Source organism: Protopterus annectens, chromosome 1.part0 (assembly GCF_019279795.1).
Source record: "Protopterus annectens isolate FY-2018-M chromosome 1.part0, PAN1.0, whole genome shotgun sequence".
NCBI lineage: Eukaryota > Metazoa > Chordata > Ceratodontiformes > Protopteridae > Protopterus > Protopterus annectens.
The window spans coordinates 1,190,451,588-1,190,476,614 of NC_056725.1; the positions used below are offsets into that span (position 1 = coordinate 1,190,451,588).

At 35.2% G+C, this 25,027-nt stretch overlaps 1 protein-coding gene across 1 annotated transcript in view; it reads left to right on the plus strand.

Annotated features, from left to right (window-relative positions):
- The window catches only part of GALNT9 (polypeptide N-acetylgalactosaminyltransferase 9), a 2,692,403-nt gene that overhangs the window by 1,290,284 nt on the left and 1,377,092 nt on the right, over nt 1–25,027 (plus strand). The window contains exon 5 of the mRNA XM_044065518.1: nt 2,431–2,628. Within this exon, the coding sequence (XP_043921453.1) occupies nt 2,431–2,628 (198 nt within the window). The remainder of the gene's footprint in view (nt 1–2,430; nt 2,629–25,027) is intronic.

Consider the following 25,027-nt stretch of genomic DNA (forward strand, 5'->3'; position numbering starts at 1 on the left):
CTTTATTTTCCAGCCATGTTAGAGAAGGAAGTGAATCTATTCATATAACATTCATAGGTACTCACATATGAAGCATAAATTCCTACAAATATTTTTTACTCACATGGTAGCAGCATCAGAGAATATTAGTTATTTAAGAAAGTACAGTCACTCAAAACATTTTTTGTCAGATAATCAACACTTTTAATCATACATGCAAAATACATATAAAATATCTTGATTATAGTGCCAGAAAATAAACCTTAAAATATGGCAGACATTCTTCTGACCAATAAGCCATACCAAAGAATTTTAGTCAACAAAACTGTATACCTGTGTATAAGCCATACCAAAGAATTTTAGTCAACAAAACTGTATACCTGTGTATAAGCGATAAAGCTTGACAGAAGTTATTTACTCATTTTAAGATACAGATGGTGCCACCCGTAAAATATTGTCTGACGTGGTGGCCATTGTATTTCGGATGTTGAAGAGAATGAAGGCTACAGAAGAGATTAAGCAGAATGATTCATGAACTCAGACAGGTGAATTATGTGAAAAAGAACACAGAGATTAGGTTTATATTTTGTTCAAGTGATTGAACAGGCACTCTGGGAAGCATACAAGATTCATGAAGCAAGCAGGAAGATTTTTCTGACAGATTTTTGTTACTAAGCCAGGGATGGCCTAAATGAATGAAACCATTTTATTTTCACCAAAGGCTTGATTTTATTCAATGATCTTAATGGATACAAAAACACATAGGAAGGTCAACTGCCCTTAATTATTTCCTAAACTACTAGCTGTGTTCAGAATTGAACCTCGACATTTGCTGTTTCACAGACTATGCAACCGTCACTGTCAGTTTAACACTTTGTTTCAAGAAGCAGATCAGATTTTCAGAGTAGCATCTATTAAAAAAATAGTGGTGGTTGAAGTGGAGTTGGGTAATGCACATCCATATTAAAGCATGTATCTAAAAGGATTTTCAAATAAGACATAACAATGCATAATGGAAAATCAAAACAATAGTGCAGGACAGAATACTGCTTAATCTAAGTGCAACAAACATATATATATATATATATATATATATATATATATATATATATATATATATTAAATAAGATAAAAAATAACAACCCTCCTTTGTTTCAAATTATTGAGTCACCAGCTGTAGTAAAAAATCGTTTCATTTGTTAGTAAGTATTCGGCATTTTGCACCTTTAATCAACATTATGAGAGGTAGCATTTCACATCTATATATATGAAAGGTTGAGAGCTGTGTTTATGGGCCATTTATACTCATGCTGGAACCCCCCCCCCCTTTTTTCCCTAGACACAGTAACGTTAGTTTAAAAGAACTGCAGGGTTTAATGTTTAAAAGAGCCACATACAGTTTTTCACAAAGAAAGGATGTGTTTAATAACAAATCTTTCCTCTATGATGTAATGTCATCTGAATCTACTTTAAATCAGTCCACCTGATCTGCAGTTTTCTGCCTCAAACAAGAATATAATTGCAAAAGATTTAACACTTCATGGGTGTTTATATATCTCTCAGTTATTATTTAGAAAGGACCAACCCATAAAACATGTATCTCAGTTTGTTAAATTTATAAATGGAAAGCGGGGCCACCTGGATACTAAGCACACCTTTTTGTGTGGTTAGCCAATCTTATGGTTTACTCTATTTTGATGAGTACAACAAGACCTTGTTTAAGGGTAGTAGGACCCACTCCATTCTACCAGATCAGCAGCTGCTTCCACAATCCTCAGTAAGAACATGTTTTTCTTGTTTTCCTCTGTATCTGTATGGCTTCTTAACCTGCACAGTCTTTCTCTTCATGTATTGCTTGGTATAAAAACTGGCGGGACAGAAAAAAGCAGATCAAATAATGTTCTCACTTTTCAATCAGACTGCCCTCCAGAACAGTAGCTATGTCATCTGGTGCTCTGTTGTGCAGTTTCCCCAAAACTGGCACATCCCTTACCTCCTCAACTTCTCATCTCAAAGTTGAGGACCAAAAACAAAAAAAAAGCTCCTTGTACTGATCTGTAACAAGCAGTTGCTTGCTGCAGTTACTTCTACACACTTGCTGACTAAGCACTTCTGCTGTAACTGCAAATGCAGTATTGGCATTCATTCATTATTCTCGCAGCTTCATGAATCACTACTGTATAACTGCAGCATTGGCATCTGACAATCATCCCTCCTATCAGCTTGCATCCTGGGCAGCCCGTTCACCCTACTGAAGATTTTTTGATAAAGACTAATGTCCACTCCAGTTTTATTGCATATTACATGCATAATTCCTCCTAAAATATCATGTTATTCATAAATCCACTGTTATGGTGAGTGCCTCACACAACTATATTGTTTGATGTCACTACAGTACTTTTATATAGGCTAAAACACATCTGTTAATTGTCCTATGTTATTTGTTTACAGGCTTGAACCAGTCCTCACCAGGATTAAACAAGATCGTAGCCGCATCATTTTGCCAGCAATCGATAATATTAAGTACAACACGTTTGAAGTTCAGCAGTATGCTAATGCTGCTCATGGTTACAACTGGGGACTATGGTGCATGTACATCATCCCGCCTCAGGAGTGGCTGGACAAAGGCGATGAGTCTGCTCCAATCAGGTAACAGTCTATAACCTGGTTAAGGGTGGGTGAATGGGCATGCTATTTGATCACATGACAAGCAATCTGGAATATCACTATGTGATAGAAAATGGCATTTGTGAATTCAAGTAAATACTGCAAATTAGGAAGTATATAAGTTTTGAGAATCATTCAGGCTGTAGGGAATTAATTTGATTATTTTTCTAAAACAGGTAAACATACTAGCTTGTCTTTTACCCATCTGATTCTAAACTATATGAAGTACAAAACACGATCTGCAAGCAGTGGATAAGTTAACTTAATTTCTAATTTGTGATTCAGGTGGAAAACTCCTGTTTAACCACCTGTATGTCAAACTTTAACAGGGATGTAGTTATTCGTGATGAAAATCATATGTTTTATTTTATGTGTGTTTCATGCAAAACATTTATCTGAAACTGTAAGAGAGTTCTCAGGGTTTTAATGCCAATTTCTGTGACTGTGCATAGGGACTGAAGTGTTACTTTACTAGGTGCTGGTAGAAGTAAAGTCCATTTCTCCCCTTGAGCATCTAACAGCCTTTATAATCAGTGTTAGAAATTTCTGGATATTATCTGGCTTTCTAAAATTTTTTTTTTTTAAGAAAGTGGAAGATATTTTGTTTCTGTTCTGCAGTATGCTGCATCCCAGGAAGCAATTTAGTATTAATTTGTTAATGTGAAGAAAAACTATATGGCAAAAAAAAATCTCAACTGTGGCTGTTGTTGTAAAGGTCCTATAAATAATAACTATAGGTGTGAGTGCAACTTCACAGCCACATCATTTTAATAATATCAGTGTTCCAAACAGTAGTTAGAGTCGGGCTCATTTTGAAAATACAGTCCCCAAATCAGATAAAATGAGTATTCTAACCAGAAAGCTGCCTACAAGAATGTGCTGAAGCATCTTTAGAAATTAAGCCTTCCTTTCTGATACATGGATGGCATCATGGTATTTCAGTGAAATAAAGGTGTAAGTAATTTTGCTGATAAGCTTTAGGGTTTAGTAGTGGAAAAGATTCTGATCACTGAACAATACCATTTATTTTTTCCATTTTTGAGCAATGTGAATGAAGCACTGATAAGCTTTTCAAGAAATGAAAAATGTTACTCAAGGTGACACAGCCTAAGGGCCTTGTCTTTATCTGTCCTCTCCTGTCTTTCCTTGCATAAGCACTTTGAAACGTGAAAAAGGCCATTTTACAAAATTCGGATACTTCCTTTAATGATTTTGACTCCTCATAGAGGCTTTATTGTGTGTCAAATGATTTTCTATATTGGTTTGAAACCTTTATCTCCATTTTATATCAGGTAGATTTTGCTGCTGCTAAGTCTGATAAAAATCCATTTTTTAAACTTCCTTTCCTCTACATAATGATGATGAATTTGTTGTTGCTTATGGTTATGCATTAATCAGGAACAAATGTCTTTAGATGATCGAGAAAATAAGAATTAGTACTGTTTTGTAGATTAATATGAGGATTGAAAAACAGCCCCATCTTTTGCAGTAAAGGCTGCAGTAAAAAGGGGCTGTTTAGACAATGTGGAGATATACTATTCAGAGACATGTTGACTGTAATGAGGAAAGACCTCGATAATGGCTTATTTGCATGTCTCTGAATTGCTGTTATGTACTGCGAGTGTAGATCAACACTTTTCTGTCATAGTTAATACTCTCAGCCCATTCATCATGTTGGCATAGGCACCTCCTCGCATACAGTCTCCCACACACATACACACTCCCACATACACATGCACAAATACTGCATACCCCATACATATTCCTGTGTTGGCAGAACATCCCCAACATCTCCTTTTTCCTGACCTCATTAGTCATGGATGTTTACAGTCAACCATTAATGCTAGACTTTACAGTTTCACACTTCATATGCATGTGAGTGCAAATCCTGCTATTCTAACAACTTTCTAAGCTTAATAATGAAACTCTCTCCCTGATCATGTCTTTGTCTCACCATTAATGTTGGCTTTGTCTAGATGTCTTTCACTACAGGGTTGGCAGATATACTTGTGTGTGCCCTGCTCCTCTCCCTCCTAACTCACAAACTGTTGCAGGCATTGAATAATACCCCAAATCCTCATTATATGATAAAAACTAATGGTTCCATTCATTTCCCCATTAGGGTTAATACTGATGCTTCTTCCATGAAATCTCTGATGTCTAGTGGGGGTGCAGACAGCAGATGGTAGGAGGGTACAGGAATGGAATCTTTTTCATTGCCTTTAAGGTACACGATTTATAGTAACTGTGGTGTCCAGCAGCTCCTCAACCTACGTAACTATCTGTAAGGCAGGCTACACAGAGTTTCACTGGTGTTTTTACGTTTCCTGTCTTTAAGTTCTGTTAAGCCGCAGTGACTTAAAGGTATCCCTGGTGTGTAGTGTCCCTTTTAATCTATATTAAGAGTAAGTGCCCTTAAGGCATGAAATGAAGGGAGGATCCCTGGTGGTTAGTGTGTCCCTTGTGACATGAGGTCTTGCAGAAGTGCCATTGAGGTACATTCTTAAAAACGTATCCTTGATGCCTAGTGGTCCCACACTGATGATTCTTTGGTATAAGTGTCCTTAAAGCACATTGTTAAAAATGTTCTCCATGGTGGCCAGTGCTCCTCCTGACCCCAAGTGCAGTTAAGGCATGAGATGTAAAGTTTATCACTAGTGGCTACTGTTTACCCCTACCCTTGTTATGTTTAAGTGCAATTAAGCAACAACATGTTAAGGTTATACTAATATCTAATGTTTCCCCTGACTTACCAATATTGCACAAGTTGCTTGTTAGTCCAGGGAAGTGTGAACATATGACAACTCCCACCATCACTTCTACCATGCACACATTCACTACATTCGTTAAACACACACACACACACACACACACACACACACACACACACACACACACACACACACACACACACACACACACACACACACAAACACACACACACACCTCATTGCTCAGTCATGCTCACAGACACAGTCACCTATTTGAAAACACACACACACACCTAACCTACTCCCTCACACTCACACATACACTCACACATGCAGTCAGTCATAGATATGTATATGTATATATATATATATATATATATATATATATAGATAGATAGATAGATAGATATATATAGATATATATATATATATCTGTATGTATATGTATGTGTGTGTATTTATATATATATATATATATATATATATATATATATATATATATATTATATATGGATGCATGCACATACACTCCAACTCTATCTGTTCACGAAACTTTCTTGTAGTTAAATCTACTGCAGTGGATGGAGACTAGCTTTTGACTGTGTTCATTACCATAAGCAGTCATAAGTAGCCATGCTAATTTACACACTTGGCTGATTAAATGGCTTATGTCAGGCAATTCCAAGGGAGACCACAAGAATAATAAGCATATGTCTCTCCTCTGGAATCCATCATTAGCATTTAGCACAGCTGCAGAGACAGCCCACCATAAAACTGCAAGTCTTCATTTTTCAGTACCTTGGCGGTGATTTCTTTGAATCGGAAATGGTTACCGCAAAGTGCACTCTTCATATGCATTTCTGGATAACCTTTCTGAATCTGACATTAGGTTTAAAAGTTCTCCTTATATTTAATAAATGTCTTGTTATTCAGATTTACTAATATGTAGATTATGGTGTAATGTTAGGTAGGCAGACCTGGCTTTAGAGACAGATTTGTACAGGCAATGTACATACAGATATTAGTAATTTATTATCTCTGCAGGATCCCCTTTGGAACTGAAAATAATGCCTGAATACATGAACTAGTAAAGGGAAAACTAAAGAGTCATTATCTAACGTACATCATGTCTCAATGGAGCCCCATACTCCTTCCTAATGGAAGATGAAGCTCTCTTTTATAACTGACATCCCTAAGGAGCGGTGCTCATTTGTTAGTTGTCATTTATTTCAAGCTAAACCTTTTGAGAGTGGTAAGACTGTATTTAGAGAGAATGGGAGGGATTCCAAAAAATCCTAGAGGCATCAGTCCATTCTTTTTAGATAGCATGACCACTAGCAAAGTACTCCTTGTACATCTCCAGTCCCATGGAATAAGGTCTCCCCCTGACTAGCATAATCTTCTTCATGCAAAAAAAAATGTTAGTAGTTAGATGATGACATTTCTTCAACAGCTGAAAGTGCATTTCCATATATATGTGCATGTAAAGTTTCTATAAGAGGATGGAGCACTAGAGGGAATATGTGTCCAAGCCAAATCTTCAAGCAGTTTCAAAAGGATCCAAGCCGCTTTTCTCCATGAAGGGACCCCCTTCTGAATTCAATATTATGGTGATTTCATATAATAGAACCCATCCTTTTTAAATGTACTAGATTATTACTGTAGATAATTTATCATACCTGTGAACAGAAATTAGTAGAATTTTATCTAAGCTTTGCCCAAGTGTAGCAAATTTGTTAAGGGAAGGAGCCTTACAACTGACACTGTCTAGATGATACCTCCCATCTTCTTTGGGCTTGCAGATTTGAATGATGTTTCTTGATACATACCCATTTTAAAGTCTCACAGGAGAGTTTTCTGGTTTCATATGGGAGACCAACACTCAGTTTGTTTTCCTAAATACTTTTTCAAATGTCTGGCATTAGCAGTACCAGATCTTATGTAGAGTGGCATTCATTTTTTTCCCTTATATGAAGGGCTGTTTCTTGCAGACTCAGACAAAGGATCTGGTATTGAAACAGCTAAAAATGTGATCCTCTTTATTGGACTTCCTGGGGTTTTAGTTCATTAGTAAAATATCAGATATGTGCCCTTCTAAGAAAGTATTTCTGGGACCCCTTGCAGGACTACGCAAGTGACTGAGTTTGTTTCTTACTACTGTGGCTTCTCTCAGCCAGTTCTAACAATTATATTTTGCCACCATCCTGGGCAACAGGATAGCTAATATCTTGATGGCATATTATGATAGGCTACATATAAAGAATCTTCTTCATTGATAAGAAGCATTTAGAACCATTTACAAGACTCCCCATACAGCTAGGTCCATCACCATCATATTCATTCCTTAGTGAGGGTGATTTAGAGGGGGTTGGATTTTAACTGAGCAGGTAAACATAGATAAGTATTTTGCTTGCCCTCTCGACCAGCTGATAGATGAGAAACAGGAAAGGATGTCATCTTCCAGCTTGATGTCTGACAACCTTTATATCAAACAAAGGATGCTGAGCTTACTTTGAGTTGTGGTCCAACTGAGGCCTGTGGTCCTCAGCCCAAAGTGCATGTCACATCAGTGTTAAAGACATACTAACAGTCTTTCTGTCAGGAGATTGTTGCAGGTGATTCTAGACAGCACCATGGTCCTACGTACATAAGAAAACATGATAAGTTGTTGTCATACCACATATGCAGGATAGCCAAGGAGTTGAGAATTGTTTATTTCCCTTGAGATTCACTGTGTAATGTTAGAGGATGAAAATATCCTAACATACCATTTAAGTCATGTCTTTTTTTCTGTGTCACAAGTGGCTGTTAGAACTTTAGGTGTTCTCTGTTATGATGACCACATAATTCATTCTCTGTCCATGCACACACAGTATCTAAAATTTTACACAAAGATATAAGATGCACTGTCTGTGCCTTTGATTAAAAAAAATCTTCTCTGTGCTTTTTTATCATTTATTAAAGGGATTGCTAAAAGCAAAAATAAATAAATAAATAATAATAATAATGTGTAATAAAAACAAGTAAAAACAAATAAGTTATACAAAGATAGCCAAATTTAGCCGTACATTACTCCTTTTAAATAAGGAGAGCAATTTTGTCCATTGAGAGGAAGGATTTCATCAGAACTAATGCATCCACAGATGCAAACACCTTATATAAGCAATCATATGATCAAACCTGCATCAGACATAAATAATAGACAATTTTTTACTGTCATTATTAAACTCATTATAAAAATAACCTTTAAATATTTATCTATTCAGCTGTGTCAAAGGAAGGTCTTACCTCTTTAATCCCATTAATGTCTTTGAAAAAGTAACTAAAGATGTAGATAGAGGTTACGCAATACTTATAGCACAAGTGGACTTGGACAAAGGCTTTGACATGTTGGCATTATTGACTGACGTGTAAATCTGAATTGAAACCCTTATGTTATACAATGAATAGCTAACTAGCTGTCTTAATGAACCCACGGCTAATGTTGCAGGTGCCACTTCTGAAAGTCAAAACTTCACCACTGGTGTATCACAGAGCTCAGTGTTGGGATGTCTCCCCTTTGGCTTCAGTTTCTCAGACCTTCAAACAACACTTCTGGCCTCTGGTTATCTGCGTTTGCAGTTGACTGTAACTGGGTGTTTTTATTTGCAGCTGACTGTAAATGGGTGTTTTTATTTGCAGTTGACTGTAAATGGGTGTTTTTATTTGCAGTTGACTGTAAATGGGTGTTTTTATTTGCAGTTGACTGTAAATGGGTGTTTTTATTTGCAGTTGACTGTAAATGGGTGTTTTTATTTGCAGTTGACTGTAAATGGGTGTTTTTATTTGATCTTCCATTATTCACAGTTGCTCACTCAGTTTAATTTCTCCAGGTCTTTTAGGTTTTCAATACCATGACAGGAATGGGCCCCATTTCTAAGTCAAACTATGATTATAAAACACAAAAACAGGCTCAGTTTGTGGGAAGTGTACTTGTTATAGTGAAGTCAATGCAGTCACGCTAAATAACCAATGCTCTGCACAAAAGAATAGAGCCGGGTTGTATAAGACCGCTCTGCTTTGCAAAGTACTTAATCCAACGGTAAACACAGTGTCAAAATCACCATTAAACGTTCATGCGAACCTACACATCCACTAAGTTAGTGGCCTGATGAAGATTCGTTGAAAGCGCTAGCCCTGTTTTAATTATTTAATAAACGTGGTTTCCACTGGACGCTTGGATTTATTTCACATGCTGGTCACGTGTTCTTTTTACAAGTTATTGCCCAGTGGATGTGCAGGTTCGCATGAACGTTTAATGGTGATTTTGACACTGTGTTTACCGTTGGATTAAGTACTTTGCAAAGCAGAGCGGTCTTCTACAACCTGGCTCTATTCTTTTGTGTAGAGCGTTGGTTATTTAGCGTGACTGCATTGACTTCACTATAACAAGTACACTTCCCACAAACTGAGCCTGTTTTTGTGTTTTGTACTCCTTGGTTATTATCAGGCAAGGAGAGCACTGTGGGCACTATCTTTTTGCTTTTTAAACTATGATTAAAGTTCATAAAATTAGTATTGTTTCAGTCTTTGATGTTAGTCAAACGTGCTGTTTGTAGCACCTACAATGTGCCCAGAACTGACTCCTTTTGCATTTCATATGGAGTTACGTGCATAGGTAGCATATCTAAATAGACTGTAAATTCTTTTTATGAGACCCAATGCTCATAGTAGCCCTCATTTCTGCCTGCAAATCCTGCTATTTTATAACTTTGTGTCTCTCTGTGCATAAGACACTGTAATCAGTGAGTGTAGCAATTTGAATGGTCAATGCTACTTTTGTCTTCTTTTCGAGGAGTACTATATCTGATTTTCTTGCATGTATTTTTTGAACTGTCTGTATAATGCTTTTTGGCTCATGTTTCTAATGCTTCTCAGCTACTTCAATATTATAATGTTTGAGCAATCCTCAGTACAACAGTCTTGACATATTATTAAGCCTTTCATATACAGGCCCTCTGCCAATAGTGTATCACATCCAGCAAGATGTGCCACTGTTTTCAGATCTATTTTACAGTACCTGCATTTGTTTGTTTCTTCCATATGCTCAATGGACTTTGTAAATCAATGTGTACACAGTCCACTATGCTGGTATGTCAATATTAACCTGTCATTTTCTTTTTTTTTGGGGGGGGGGGGGTTGGCACATTTATTTGCTGCCTGATTTTTATCCATTTCTGGTTTGGCTTCCATTCACACCTGACACCGATATGCTTCTGCTAAACTAAGCAAGGAGGTCATCTTAGACTTGCTCAACACTTTCACTATGTTTGAATCTGATGATGTTATCAGATACGTATGCAGTCTGCATGCAGTCAATCTCAAGGAGGTCCATACCTCCTTCAGAACAAGCAATATATAATCGTGGTATCCAATGAGTATTATATATCATTTGATAAGTGTGAAACATTTTTCTTGTTTTCCTGTTCAACTGATCCAATACTTTTTGGGGCCAGTCAATCACACCAAAACTGTAAGTTAGAATAGGAAAAGCTAATTATTTTTATAGCCTGGACTTTATGTCTAGAAGTCAATGTTGTTTTCAGTATTAATTTTCATCTTCTAAAATATTCATTACTGAGTTTTGTTCACATTTTTCATGTTTTTTGTTGATGCTTCACCAGTTCCCAAATATTTATACACTCCTCCTGGTCATGTTCCTTTATATCATATTCCTCACCCAGACTGATATTTTCTTTTTGCTGCAGAACTCCTGCTTTAAATGTTACATTTGCACATTTATCAAGACCAAATGGCTTTCTTATATCATCTGAGATATTTTGACCCCCTTTCAGTTATGCTTTCAGTTCCTCATATACAGTTTTAAATCATCCACAAAGAGACGAGAATCCTTTACACTTTGTTGCTCCAACATGGGTTAGACCATGTTACAAGTGGTTCAAGGAGTATTGGTCATTTTGGTAACTACATTTTACACACCACATAGGTGACAAACTCATCCAATCAACCACTGTTGTAAGTGATCTAGGTAGCCTTGCTGATAATTCCTTATCATTTGACCATCATCTCTCCAAAACAGTTTGGAAATCCTTTTATCTGGCCCATCTAATTTCCAAAGGCACTTCATCTTAATTCAGAGAAGTCTTAATTTCCCTTTTCTCATATCTCATTAGACCCATTATTAAATATAATGTACCTTTTGGTATGTATTTGTCAAAAAATAAATCACTCAACTTGAACATCTCAGAGATCTCAGATATTCCTAACTAAAAAGATTATTGGACTCTAAAACCTAGTTATTACGTCCTTCTGACATCCCTTTCTCTCTGTGCTCAGTCTCTTTATACCCTAATTCATGGAGATTGTTCTCTAGCATTTCCATCAATAAAAGATCCAATCCGGTCTTATATGACCGCCAATTCCTCACAAAGAAACTGGTACCCCAAATACCTCATTAAAGGAAATAAACCTTCATCAATAGATACATAAGATGCATTGGCATGGCAGATTCATATTTCCACATATCCCTCACCTTTGGAACAAACTTTCTCTACATAAGAAGTCGAGTAGCACCCTTGCCACCTTCAAGGTAAACTTAGATAATTGGATGGCCAATCTCAAATTCTGCCGGGTCTGTCTTGTCTTGCCATCCTTGAGATTGCAGGGAACTTTGGAATATAGATTTTCGACTATGTTTGTAATAGTATGCAAAATGATTGCCTACTGCTTACTTACCTATGAACCTGCCTACAGATAAAAGTTACAGCAATTGTTTTATTCATAGTCATTGTTTTAGACCTAAGCTTTGGTGAATAGGTGAACCATTGCATATGGACACTGAACTGTTTCTTAACAAATCGCTATCAATATTTTTTCTCTGCATTGTTACAGTTTTACTTGTTGCTCTGAACAAATGTATATTAACTTGCCCTTGCAACTTGACAAAACTTGCCATATATTTGAGAAAACTAAAATATCTTTCAGAACTTGGGTACTGGAACATATGAGACATTGTAAGAACAGTAGTTTTATAAATCCTTACGCAACTAAGTTCTCTGAGTATCATGCATAAATGTCTGTGTTGTTAAAACAGCAGTTTAAGAGAAAGCTGAAAGTTTTAAGAAAAAAGTCAGAGATCTTGAAAATAACCTAAGACAAAAAGAAGCCTTCTATACTTTGAAATCGGAGAAATGTCAACTCAAGGGGTTAATAATGGCAAAAGTGTTAAAAATATAAAAAAAAAAACAGTAAAAAAACCTCAAACAATGGCAACAGGATGACCAGAAATGGAAATGAGCTACTTCTTTGCAAAATTAGGAAAGTTTTTAATGTTGTAAAGCAACACACTAGATAAACTGCTTTTCATCCTGTGCATTTACGAAACTTCCTCAGACAAGTTTCCAAAACAGTGGATAATGCATTTAAATAGTGCACTAAGTTAGAATAAAACTTTGGATTGGTCCAATTCACCTCTCCATTGCCACCTTCAGTTGCAATTGCTAAATAGGCACAGTTTAAATACAATTTATATACATTTTATACTGTGTTACAAAGTTGCTCAGTTTAGTTCCTTCTGTGAAAACTAATAAAAACTAAGAAGAAGGGATTACAAACAAACACTTGTAAATGTATATAAATATAAATATGTAAAAATGACAAAAGCACTAAAATCACGTTTGCAATATAGTCAAATGTATAAATAAAGCTGTACATATACATCAAATAGATATAGATAAAAATAAATATGAATAGATATAAAATTACACAGTACATATAAGAATTATATTTTAATGATAATAGTAGTATAAAATGTAGAAATAAGAAATAAGAGATGACATTATACACCCAATATTTGAACAAAGAAATTTGGTTCGGACTAATAGAAGTGAGAGACAGATAGGAATATGTAGCAAAATGAATAAATATATAGAAGTACAGAATATTGGATATAGAAATAAAGATAAAGTAGTTTATTTGATGAAATATTCAAATGACAATGGACACATCAGGAAGATCATTATGCAGAATTGGAACATTCTATTAACAGTAGATGATATTAGGCAAGTAGTTGGAAACAAACCGACTTTTGTATTTAAGACATGTGACAATTTGAAAGAAATTTTTGTAAAAAGTTTAAGCATTAAAGTGGACCAGAGAGAAGAAACACCAGGGACCTTTCCCTGCAAAAAATGTAACATGTGTAAACATATAAATAGTACACAGGAATATAAGCATCCTTATGGTTTTTTTGAGTTCAAACCAAAGAGATATGCTGACTGTAATAGCAGCAATTTGATTTACATGGCAAACTGCACCTCATGTGAAGCATTTTACATTGGACTAACAAAAAGAAAATTGAAAGAGCGTATCTATAATCACATATACGATATACGCAAGAGGAACGAATTAAATGCTTTAGCTAAGCACACTATTGATAAACCCACACATGAGTTTAAATTTTGAGTATTGCAAACAGTGAATATCAGCAACAGGTTAGGTGACAATGTTAATCGCCTTTTAGAAATAGAACTAAGTTGGATTTTTAGAACAGGTGCTCATAAAGAACCAGGTATAAATAATTATGTGTCCCTGAAACCCATACTCGAGAAGAAAAAGTGAAAGGAACAACAATTCAGTGCAACACACTCACTCCCCTAGGCGAACATCTTTTGGATATGAACTGATAGGAGAAAAGTAAAGTGTTCATGTTCATATAGCACTAGATTAGATTTAAGTATAAGAACATGATCATGTATATATTTAGCTAAGGAGTCATAAGTTTAATGTCCACATGTTTTGCACATTATATAATGAATCGAGATTGTTTGATTTTTTATTTTTTATATTTTTACCCTTCTTCATTGTATGCACACATTAGGATATAAACATGCGTATTATCAGACTAGGCACAACCATGTTTTCAAGAGTTTTTATATACTTGTTTTCTTGAGTATTTTTATATTTTTATATTGTATAGATTTACATATACATATCAATTGTCTCTATATATATATATATATATATATATATATATATGGATATATTACTATTTTTTATATATAAGAAGAAAGTGAAAGTTATTTTTTAATACATATACCTATTTATATATATTTACATATGTTTATATATTTAACTTTATACATTTAGATGAAATGTATTTTCTATACAGATGTAGTCTCAAATGTTCAATCAATTGTAGGAGAATTATGCTAGAAATATTTTAGATTATGAAAGGACGACAAGCATATTCATCGACAACATTAACTGGACTAAAGCGTCGATAGTTGTTTTTTATGCAGGTCCAGGAATATATATATATATATTTACATGCAGGTCCAGAAATGTATATATATTTTGTTTATTGTGCTGTCTGATTCATAATCATGAATTCTTAGGATGTCAAGAATTAGAACAATAGGTTTGCACATGAAAAGTTTTTTATTACAGCTTCTATTGTAGTTATTATATTTATATGTATATATTGATTTTAATTAACATACTTGATGCATCACCATATAAATTGGAGCTTTGAAATAATGTTCTTTTATGCAGCTAGGTAGTAGAAAGATCGAATGTGATAGCTGCTTAGAATGTTTATACAAAATTTTTTATATGTTTTTCAAGATAATGAATGATACTGCATGATAGTATATGACAAGATATTAAGTTAGGTCTTTTTAGCGTTTAATATCTCAACCTTTCCCAATATATTATTCAGCGTGTTGTAATGCATTGTCTGTTAAATAAGAGCTTTGCTTTAAAGTTGGACAACATATGCTGCCGTTGAGATTTGCTTGGTCAAAGTCAGCTGTGAGAACTTACTACTAACTGATGAGTTAATGGTTCTAACAATAAGATCTGATTGGAAGTTGTTTCATATATAAAGAATGTTGGTACTTGCATTAATTGATCTGATGAAGCATGCGCATAGCATGCGAAGGCGCTTATCCTGTTATTTGTACTAGAATAAAGAAGGTTTTAAGGAATTGTTCTCGTGGTGTATCCTTACAGTTGTTTGCCAACATTGTTTCCTGACGTTTTTGCTGGTAGGATACTTTGGGAGTCAACGATATTTTTGTACCAGTCATTTTTTAGTTATCTTGTATCGTTTACTCCACGCTATGGAGAACATTGAAGTCGAGTTAGACTATAACCCCGAAGAGAGACTGAATATGTTGGACATAGGTGCTTTTTTGCCGCAAAAGAACAACCCGTTGCTGAATTTAAACTTCTCAGATAAGGTGAGCACCACAATTACAACGAATGCGGGTGAAGAGAATTTATCTGAGTTTTATGAATTAACTAGAGAATTAGAGAATAACCTCTACAAACTTCAGAGGCTATCATGGCAAAGAAAACATTTGCAGGCATGTAAACATTTTAAAGTGATACCGAGAGGGATGCGGGTCCTATGCATGCCCACCTATGGACAGTTATACCCCAGTCTACTTAAAAAATGGCAAGAACTTAATTTGGAACTTGGGTATAAATATATCAATCTATTGCTTGAGCATTTTGAGCCGATTGAAATTGATTTACAAAATAAAACAGACTGTGAATATAGAGAGATAACGAATCGTTTCAAATCAGAGGCATGCATTAGGAAATTTAATAACATGTCTGCGCAGATAAATATATATAGTGATAAACTCAAGAGAATTAAGGAAAGAAAATTAGCCAGGGATGTTCAAGATTTTGCAACGAGTAACATTTTTGTTTGGCCAAGAACAATTGCCACCAATCCTGTAAATAATGATTTCCGTTCACAACCTGTTGAACGGGAAACAGGAAGGACTCAGACTTTAAATTTGGCGCCTGTGCTAGGTGCCGCGTCCTGCAGTACTGAACCAAATGACGTCAGGAGACACCAACGTGCAGATGAAGTGAACTTCAACACCCCACCGCCGAACCAACAGGCTTTGAAGCCAGTAGATGAAGCAGAAAGGATAGGTACGATCCAACGTACCACAGCCATCTTTAATCCATCTACAGATGGCCCTTTTCCGATCAAACAAGGTCGGTTCAACAGAGGAAGATCATCCAGTCGCGGACCGAGAAAACGGAAATACTCGCAGGAGAGGTATGGACAACAACAAAAAAGAATGTTGAATTGACTGGACTGGTTTTTAATTATTCTGACTATGTTTTATCTAGTTCAGACTTGTCATTGCTGAATAAAGGATTGAAATTTATACCGGCACAACCTAGCAAATTAGATGAGACTTTTACTGATCTGAGACTTTTTGCCAGAAATGTTGCGTTGAAATTGTTATTTAAAGATAAGATAGGAGCTAGAGAAGCACCCAATAATATGTACTGTTTTAAAAAGAAAAGTAACTTTTCACCTTCACTACCAGCGATGGTAGAATGCTTTGTGAAAGCATGTGAGAACGATTTTTATCATTTGTATTCATTAGGACATCTTAACAACAAGTATTGTAATTTAGATAGGGATGAACAAAAGTCACTTTTAGATCTGAAGTCTAACGTTGACATTTTGATTACTCCTGCTGATAAGGGGGGGGGGGTTGTAGTACTGAATAGAGTAGAGTATATTGAAAACATGAATCTTCTCACAGGATGACTAACAGCTACAGAGAACTTACTATAGAGGAAGTTAACAAAATAATTAATGATGTGAGAGACAACTTGTATGATTTACTGATGTGCCGTCAGATTAGCAGTGAAATGCATGATTTTTTACATATTCAGGAACCAGTGATACCCATGTTAAAAGGCTTGCCTAAAATACATAAGGAAGTGAAACCTATACCAATGAGACCCATAGTCTCTGGAAGGAATTGGGCCACTTATAATATTTCAGTCTTTCTAGAAAAAATGCTTAGACCAATAGTTGACAAAGTTGCAACTATTCTCAGAGACACACATAATCTCTTACAAGACATAGATTTGATTCCAAAAGATGAAATGGTAGCAGACGAAATATATTTGGTAACATTAGATATCTGCAATCTATTCACTTGTATACCAAATGACTATGGTTTAGAAGCAATTCGTGAGATTATGATGAAAGAAAGTGAATTTTCAAAAGATAGGCAGTTGCTAATAACTCAACTACTTGACCTCGTATTATGTAATAATGCTTTTACTTTTAACAATCAATACTATCTTCAAACATGGGGTGTCGCTATGGGCACCCCATGTGCCAATTCTTACGCGAATTTGGTCTTATATTTCTGGGAAAGAACATGTTTGTTTGAGAGTAGTTGGATGGAAAAAATAATTTTCTACAGAAGATTTGTGGACGATGTGGTATTGTTTTGGAAAGGAACAGCTAAAGAATTAAGGGAATTTGTGATAGTTCTAGAGTCCACAACAGATTTTTTAAGATTTACATATGAATGGTCTAGGAATAGTATTGATTATCTAGATGTGAGTCTGTATTTTAACAATGAAGGTATGCTGACTTCCAAGATTTTTAGAAAAAAGTGCTGGAAGAACAATATGTTAGAACAAAGTAGCATGCATCCTAGACACACTTTTGTAGGAATTATGAAAGGACAATTTATGAGATTAACCAAGTTATGTAAGGATCCATCCATATTAGAAGAAGAAGCCAATAATATGACACAAATATTTGCTGAAAGAGGCTATGAACCTAGGTTAATTAAAGAAATAAGAGATGACATTATACCCCCAATATTTGAACAAAGAAATTTGGTTCGGACTAATAGAAGTGAGAGACAGATAGGAATATGTAGCAAAATGAATAAATATATAGAAGTACAGAATATTGGATATAGAAATAAAGATAAAGTAGTTTATTTGATGAAATATTCAAATGACAATGGACACATCAGGAAGATCATTATGCGGAATTGGAACATTCTGTTAACAGTAGATGATATTAGGCAAGTAGTTGGAAACAAACCGACTTTTGTATTTAAGACATGTGACAATTTGAAAGAAATTTTTGTAAAAAGTTTAAGCATTAAAGTGGACCAGAGAGAAGAAACACCAGGGACCTTTCCCTGCAAAAAATGTAACATGTGTAAACATATAAATAGTACACAGGAATATAAGCATCCTTATGGTTTTTTTGAGTTCAAACCAAAGAGATATGCTGACTGTAGTAGCAGCAATTTGATTTACATGGCAAACTGCACCTCATGTGAAGCATTTTACATTGGACTAACAAAAAGAAAATTGAAAGAGCGTATCTATAATCACATATACGATATACGCAAGAGGAACAAATTAAATGCTTTAGCTAAGCACACTATTGATAAACCCACACATGAGTTTAAATTTAGAGTATTGCAAACAGTGAATATCAGCAACAGGTTAGGTGACAATGTTAATCGCCTTTTAGAAATAGAACTAAGTTGGATTTTTAGAACAGGTGCTCATAAAGAACCAGGTATAAATAATTATGTGTCCCTGAAACCCATACTCGAGAAGAAAAAGTGAAAGGAACAACAATTCAGTGCAACACACTCACTCCCCTAGGCGAACATCTTTTGGATATGAACTGATAGGAGAAAAGTAAAGTGTTCATGTTCATATAGCACTAGATTAGATTTAAGTATAAGAACATGATCATGTATATATTTAGCTAAGGAGTCATAAGTTTAATGTCCACATGTTTTGCACATTATATAATGAATCGAGATTGTTTGATTTTTTATTTTTTATATATTTTTACCCTTCTTCATTGTATGCACACATTAGGATATAAACACGCGCATTATCAGACTAGGCACAACCATGTTTTCAAGAGTTTTTATATACTTGTTTTCTTGAGTATTTTTATATTTTTATATTGTATAGATATACATATACATATCAATTGTCTCTATATATATATATGGATATATTACTATTTTTTATATATAAGAAGAAAGTGAAAGTTATTTTTTAATACATATACCCATTTATATATATTTACATATGTTTATATATTTAACTCTATACATTTAGATGAAATGTATTTTCTATACAGATGTAGCCTCAAATGTTCAATCAATTGTAGGAGAATTATGCTAGAAATATTTTAGATTATGAAAGGACGACAAGCATATTCATCGACAACATTAACTGGACTAAAGCGTCTATAGTTGTTTTTTATGCAGGTCCAGGAATATATATATATATATATATATATTTACATGCAGGTCCAGAAATGTATATATATTTTGTTTATTGTGCTGTCTGATTCATAATCATGAATTCTTAGGATGTCAAGAATTAGAACAATAGGTTTGCACATGAAAAGTTTTTTATTACAGCTTCTATTATAGTTATTATATTTATATGTATATATTGATTTTAATTAACATACTTGATGCATCACCATATAAATTGGAGCTTTGAAATAATGTTCTTTTATGCAGCTAGGTAGTAGAAAGATCGAATGTGATAGCTGCTTAGAATGTTTATACAAAATTTTTTTATATGTTTTTCAAGATAATGAATGATACTGCATGATAGTATATGACAAGATATTAAGTTAGGTCTTTTTAGCGTTTAATATCTCAACCTTTCCCAATATATTATTCAGCGTGTTGTAATGCATTGTCTGTTAAATAAGAGCTTTGCTTTAAAGTTGGACAACATATGCTGCCGTTGAGATTTGCTTGGTCAAAGTCAGCTGTGAGAACTTACTACTAATTGATGAGTTAATGGTTCTAACAATAAGATCTGATTGGAAGTTGTTTCATATATAAAGAATGTTGGTACTTGCATTAATTGATCTGATGAAGCATGCGCATAGCATGCGAAAGCGCTTATCCTGTTATTTGTACTAGAATAAAGAAGGTTTTAAGGAATTGTTCTCGTGGTGTATCCTTACAGTTGTTTGCCAACAACAAAAATGTAGAAATATATAGAAAATATAGAAAATGATAGAAAAATATAAGAATATATGGAAAGCATGTGAAAAGGTTACCTGGCCAAGCTTTTCAATTTTAAAATGCATAAAAAAGAAATAAAATCATTTAAGCCTGGATAATGGGAAGCATCCAATCAGAGCTGTCAAATTAATTCTAGTCTTTCCAGTAACAAAGACGCGGGACCTCCTCTCACATTAGTGGGTACTAGGTCTATCCCCTCGAAGTAAAACTTGTAGTTGGGGTAGTCTCTAATGTGCTTAGCCAAGGCATTTTCATATTTGTTTTTGCTTATGCAATATTGGTGTTCGTATACCCATTTCCGTAGTCTTCTATCAGTTTTGCCGATATAAAACACAGGACAGAGTCTACACTTGGCTAGGTAGACCACTTGTTTAGTTTGGCAGTCAATTTTTTTGGTTAATGTCAAATCTTCTGTCACCAAGATAAAATGAGGATCCTCTGTCAATAAGTTTAGAAAATGTACACATGTTGCATTTGAACATGCCCTTCCTGTTCGAGAATGATTTTTTATCCCTTCCGGGATCTCCTTTAAATTGGCACTTCTTCTATAAACAATTCTAGGTTTAGCCATGAATTTCTCATTTAGTGCTGTATCATTAATTAATAGGCTCCAATTCTTTGAAATGATGTTCTTTATGTTAGGAGCATCAAGGCTGTATGTACAAATGAAGTTTAACATTGTTGGTGTGGTATTCTGTACAGGGGCCAAAGGTTCGAACTTAGGGTTAGTGCACAAAATTGGTGTATAAAAGCCAGTATTTCTCTTATTTTGAACCTCCTCCAACAAGTCCAACACCATCCTAGGGGGATAACCTCTTTTGGTGAGCATACCTTTAAGTAGGTCACTTTCAACCAAGAAGTCATCCCATCTTGTGGTCATGTGAGCTGCTCTAACCAGCTGTACTTTAATGACTGATCTTTTTTGTGTTAAGGGTGACTACTTGAGAAATGGATGAAGGCATTGGAGTAAGTCTGTTTTCTAAAGATTTTAGCGATGTAGCACCCATTGGTTTTATCCTAAACCAAGTCCACATCGAGGTAAGCTACCCTTTCCATACTAAAGGAGAATGTAAATTGGAAGAATGTAGTAGTAGAGTTAAAATATGTTATTAAATCGTGTGCTTTGGTTACATCACCTTCCAACAAGATGAAAATATCCAAAAATCATGTGTAATAACAAATATTTTTGGATAGGCCGGAGTTGTCATTAGTTAACACAAATTGCTTCTCCCAGTATGCCATGGCAAGGTTGGCAAAGCTGGCCCCACAAGGAGACCCCATTGCTATGCCAACTTTTTGGAGATAAAACTTGTTGTTGAATGTCACAAAGTCATATGATAAGATTATATCCAACAATTACCCCACAAGGTCTAATTCTTCACATGGGGCTACATTGGCGTGCATTGATGTCAATGCCCACTCAGTACCCTCCACGTAGGGTATGGAGGAATAGAGGTCTTTGACATCCACTGTTAAAAAGGTGTTCTCTGCACAGAAAGTTAGCTTACTTAATTTATCCAGGAAAGACCAAGAATCCTTGTAAATTTGGCTTTCCAGCAAGACATATTTCTTCATATAATAATCAGCAACTTTTGCGCATGCATATGTTACACTATTCCTTGCATCGACAAGGGGGCGCATCGAGGGGTCCTGCAAGTTTTAATGAATTTTTGGGATACCGAACAAGATCAGGATCCTTGGGGAAGGCATTATCAAATAATTATATAAATGAACGTCGATCCTAGATTCGATAAACATATAATTAATAATGGACATAATGTTGGAATAGGAGATGTTCATTTCCCCTTTGGTTAACTCCACATAGGTGTTGTTTGTAATAATCTTAGACATCTGACAATGTAGTCTTCCTTACTCATAATAGCCAAACCTCCCCCCTTTTCAGGTTGCATGATTCTTACTGGAGCTTCCTTCAAGGATTTAAGCATATTTTTCTCTTCTTTGGTGGTATTAAAACCTGGAAGGTTTAGTTGTGTTTTCTGCTGCAATGTATTTCGAATATCAAGTTCACACATCTGTTCATACAGCAACATGATAGGGTGCAAAGGGGGATTGTACACACTTGAAATGTAAAACTCACTTTTAGTGCTATTGTTTTGACCAAGCAATATATTAAGGTTTAAGTTCCTAATAAAACGTTTAAGGTCAATTAAAGTTCTATCAGTGTCCACTCATGAAGTAGGTATGTACATAAACCCCTTTGACAGTAGGTCAACTAATTTGAGAGCAATATCAACCTTGGAGTAATTGAAAATTTTAAAATCCAGGCTAGAATTCAAAATTAACTTACCGTTTGGAGCCACTGTGGTATCTCCAATCACTGGGACAGAGGTTACGTCCTCCGGTTCCTGTTCTTGTTTGACTTCTTCTGGCCATGGCCAGGGTTGTGGTTGAATGCCCTGTTCTGATAATTTGTGATGTTTTTAGCCTGTGCATCTTGTGGGTTTTTAGTATTTTTGGAGTTAATACATTTGTTTCTCCATACAACATCAGCCATTGATCTGTTGTTATTGTCATTAAATAAGGGTTGTTCTGTATCTGTTTCGTCGCACATAGTTTCACCTGTGCTTCTCTCAAGCCCAGCTAGATTGTTGACCTGGAATGGGGATGGTTTGGGGTAAGCTGTTCCCTGCTTATAGTCTTTTGAGTCACGGTTAAGTTTTTTGGACTTTGTTGTTTTCAGTTTTATTAGGTATTGGTCAATACTAGAGTAAATTCTTTCATAGTCAAACCGATACCTTTGGAAATCAGGGTCGGTTTTAATGGTTTTGTCTATTGCCCCCGTTTCTTCAATTAAGATATTGACTGTATCCTGATAGTGTGTACACATGAGTTCCAAGAGCTCGAACCCATGTTTGTCAAAAAGCTTAACTAAATCAGTATGAAACGGGGAGCCTTCAACAAGGCCCGTTGGGTATTGCCATGACCTAAGGCCCTTTGGAATAATTTTAAGATGACTGCACTCACAAAAATACGCTATCTCCAATTGCAATTTTCTTAGTTTGACCAACCTTTGGACAAACTGTTGTAGTTTAGTAGTTAAATCAGTACTTATGCCAACCGGGCCCTCCTGGATACTTTCTTTTGGTGTATCGTCAAACACAAATGGTCTTTTGACCCAACTGCCAAATGCCAGGGTCCCAATAAGCCCATGTGAGTTGTTATTCCCAGTTGGGCTGGCACTATTGCCAGCCATGCCGATGTTAGGTTCACCACTTGTAATGCTTCTTGTACCGGTTCGTTGTGTGGGCTGTGTTATTCTCTGGGAAAGCACTGTATTTCCTGGGTTGATAAAAGTAATAGTAGAAGTATTTCCAGAGAGAAAATTCCCAGGGGTGGGGACATTCTCATGCTGGCCGAAGTTCCGGCTTGTTCCAAATTATTGTAACCATTTGGTAACAAGTCAAGTCTTCTGGATAAGGTGTCCACTTTCTGGGTCAGGCACTCGATCAGTGCTGTTAAATTACGAGTTCCTTCTATTTGGCTTAGTTGGAACAGAGTGCTCATAAACATTTTGGCGGCCATATGTCAACAAACTATCAAAAAATAGTAAAAACAAACTAAAAAAAACAGCAACAGGACATCCACAAATGGAAACGAGCCACATCCTTGTAAAATTAGGAAAGTTTTTAATGTTGTAAAGCAACACACTAGAAAAAATGCTTTTCGCCCCGTGAAATTAGGAAACTTCCTCAGACAAGTTACCAAAACAGTGGAAAATGCATTTAAATAGTGCACTTAGTTAGAATAAAACTTTGGATTGGTCCAATTCACCTTTCCATCACTCCCTTCAGTTGCAGTCGCTAAATAGGCACAGTTTAAATACAATTTATATACATTTTACGCTGTGTTACAAAGTTGCTCAGTTTAGTTCCTTCTGTGAAAACGAATAAAAACTAAGAAGAAGGGACTACAAACAAACACTTGTAAATGTATATAAATATAAATATGTAAAAATGACAAAAGCACTAAAATCACGTTTGCAATATAGTCAAATGTATAAATAAAGCTGTACATATACATCAAATAGAGATAAAAATAAATATGAATAGATATAAAATTACACAGTACATATAAGAATTATATTTTAATGATAATAGTAGTATAAAATGTAGAAATATATAGAAAATATAGAAAAATATAGAAAAATATAAGAATATATGGAAAGCATGTGAAAAGGTTACCTGGCCAAGCTTTTCAATTTTAAAATACATAAAATAGAAATAAAATCATTTAAGCCAGGATAATGGCAAGCATCCAATCGGAGCTGTCAAATTAATTCTAGTCTTTCCAGTAACAAAGACGTGGGTCCTCCTCTCACGTTAGTGGGTAGTAGGTCTATCCCCTTGAAGTAAAACTCATGGGTGCGGTAGTCTCTAATGTGCTTAGCCAAGGCATTTTCATATTTGTTTTTGCTTATGCAATATTGGTGTTCGTATACCCATTCCCGTAGTCTCCTATCGGTTTTGCCGATATAAAACACAGGACAGAGTCTACACTTGGCTAGGTAGACCACTCGTTTAGTTTGACAGTCAATTTTGTGGTTAATGTCAAATCTTCTGTCACCAAGAGAAAATGAGGATCCTGTGTCAATAAGTTTACAAAATGTACACATGTTGCATTTGAACATGCCCTTCCTGGTCGAGAATGGCTTATTATCCCCTTCTGGGATCTCCTTTAAATTGGCACCTCTTCTATAAACAATTCTAGGTTTTACCATGAATTTTTCCCTTAGTGCTGTATCATTAGTTAATAGGCTCCAATTCTTTAAAATGATGT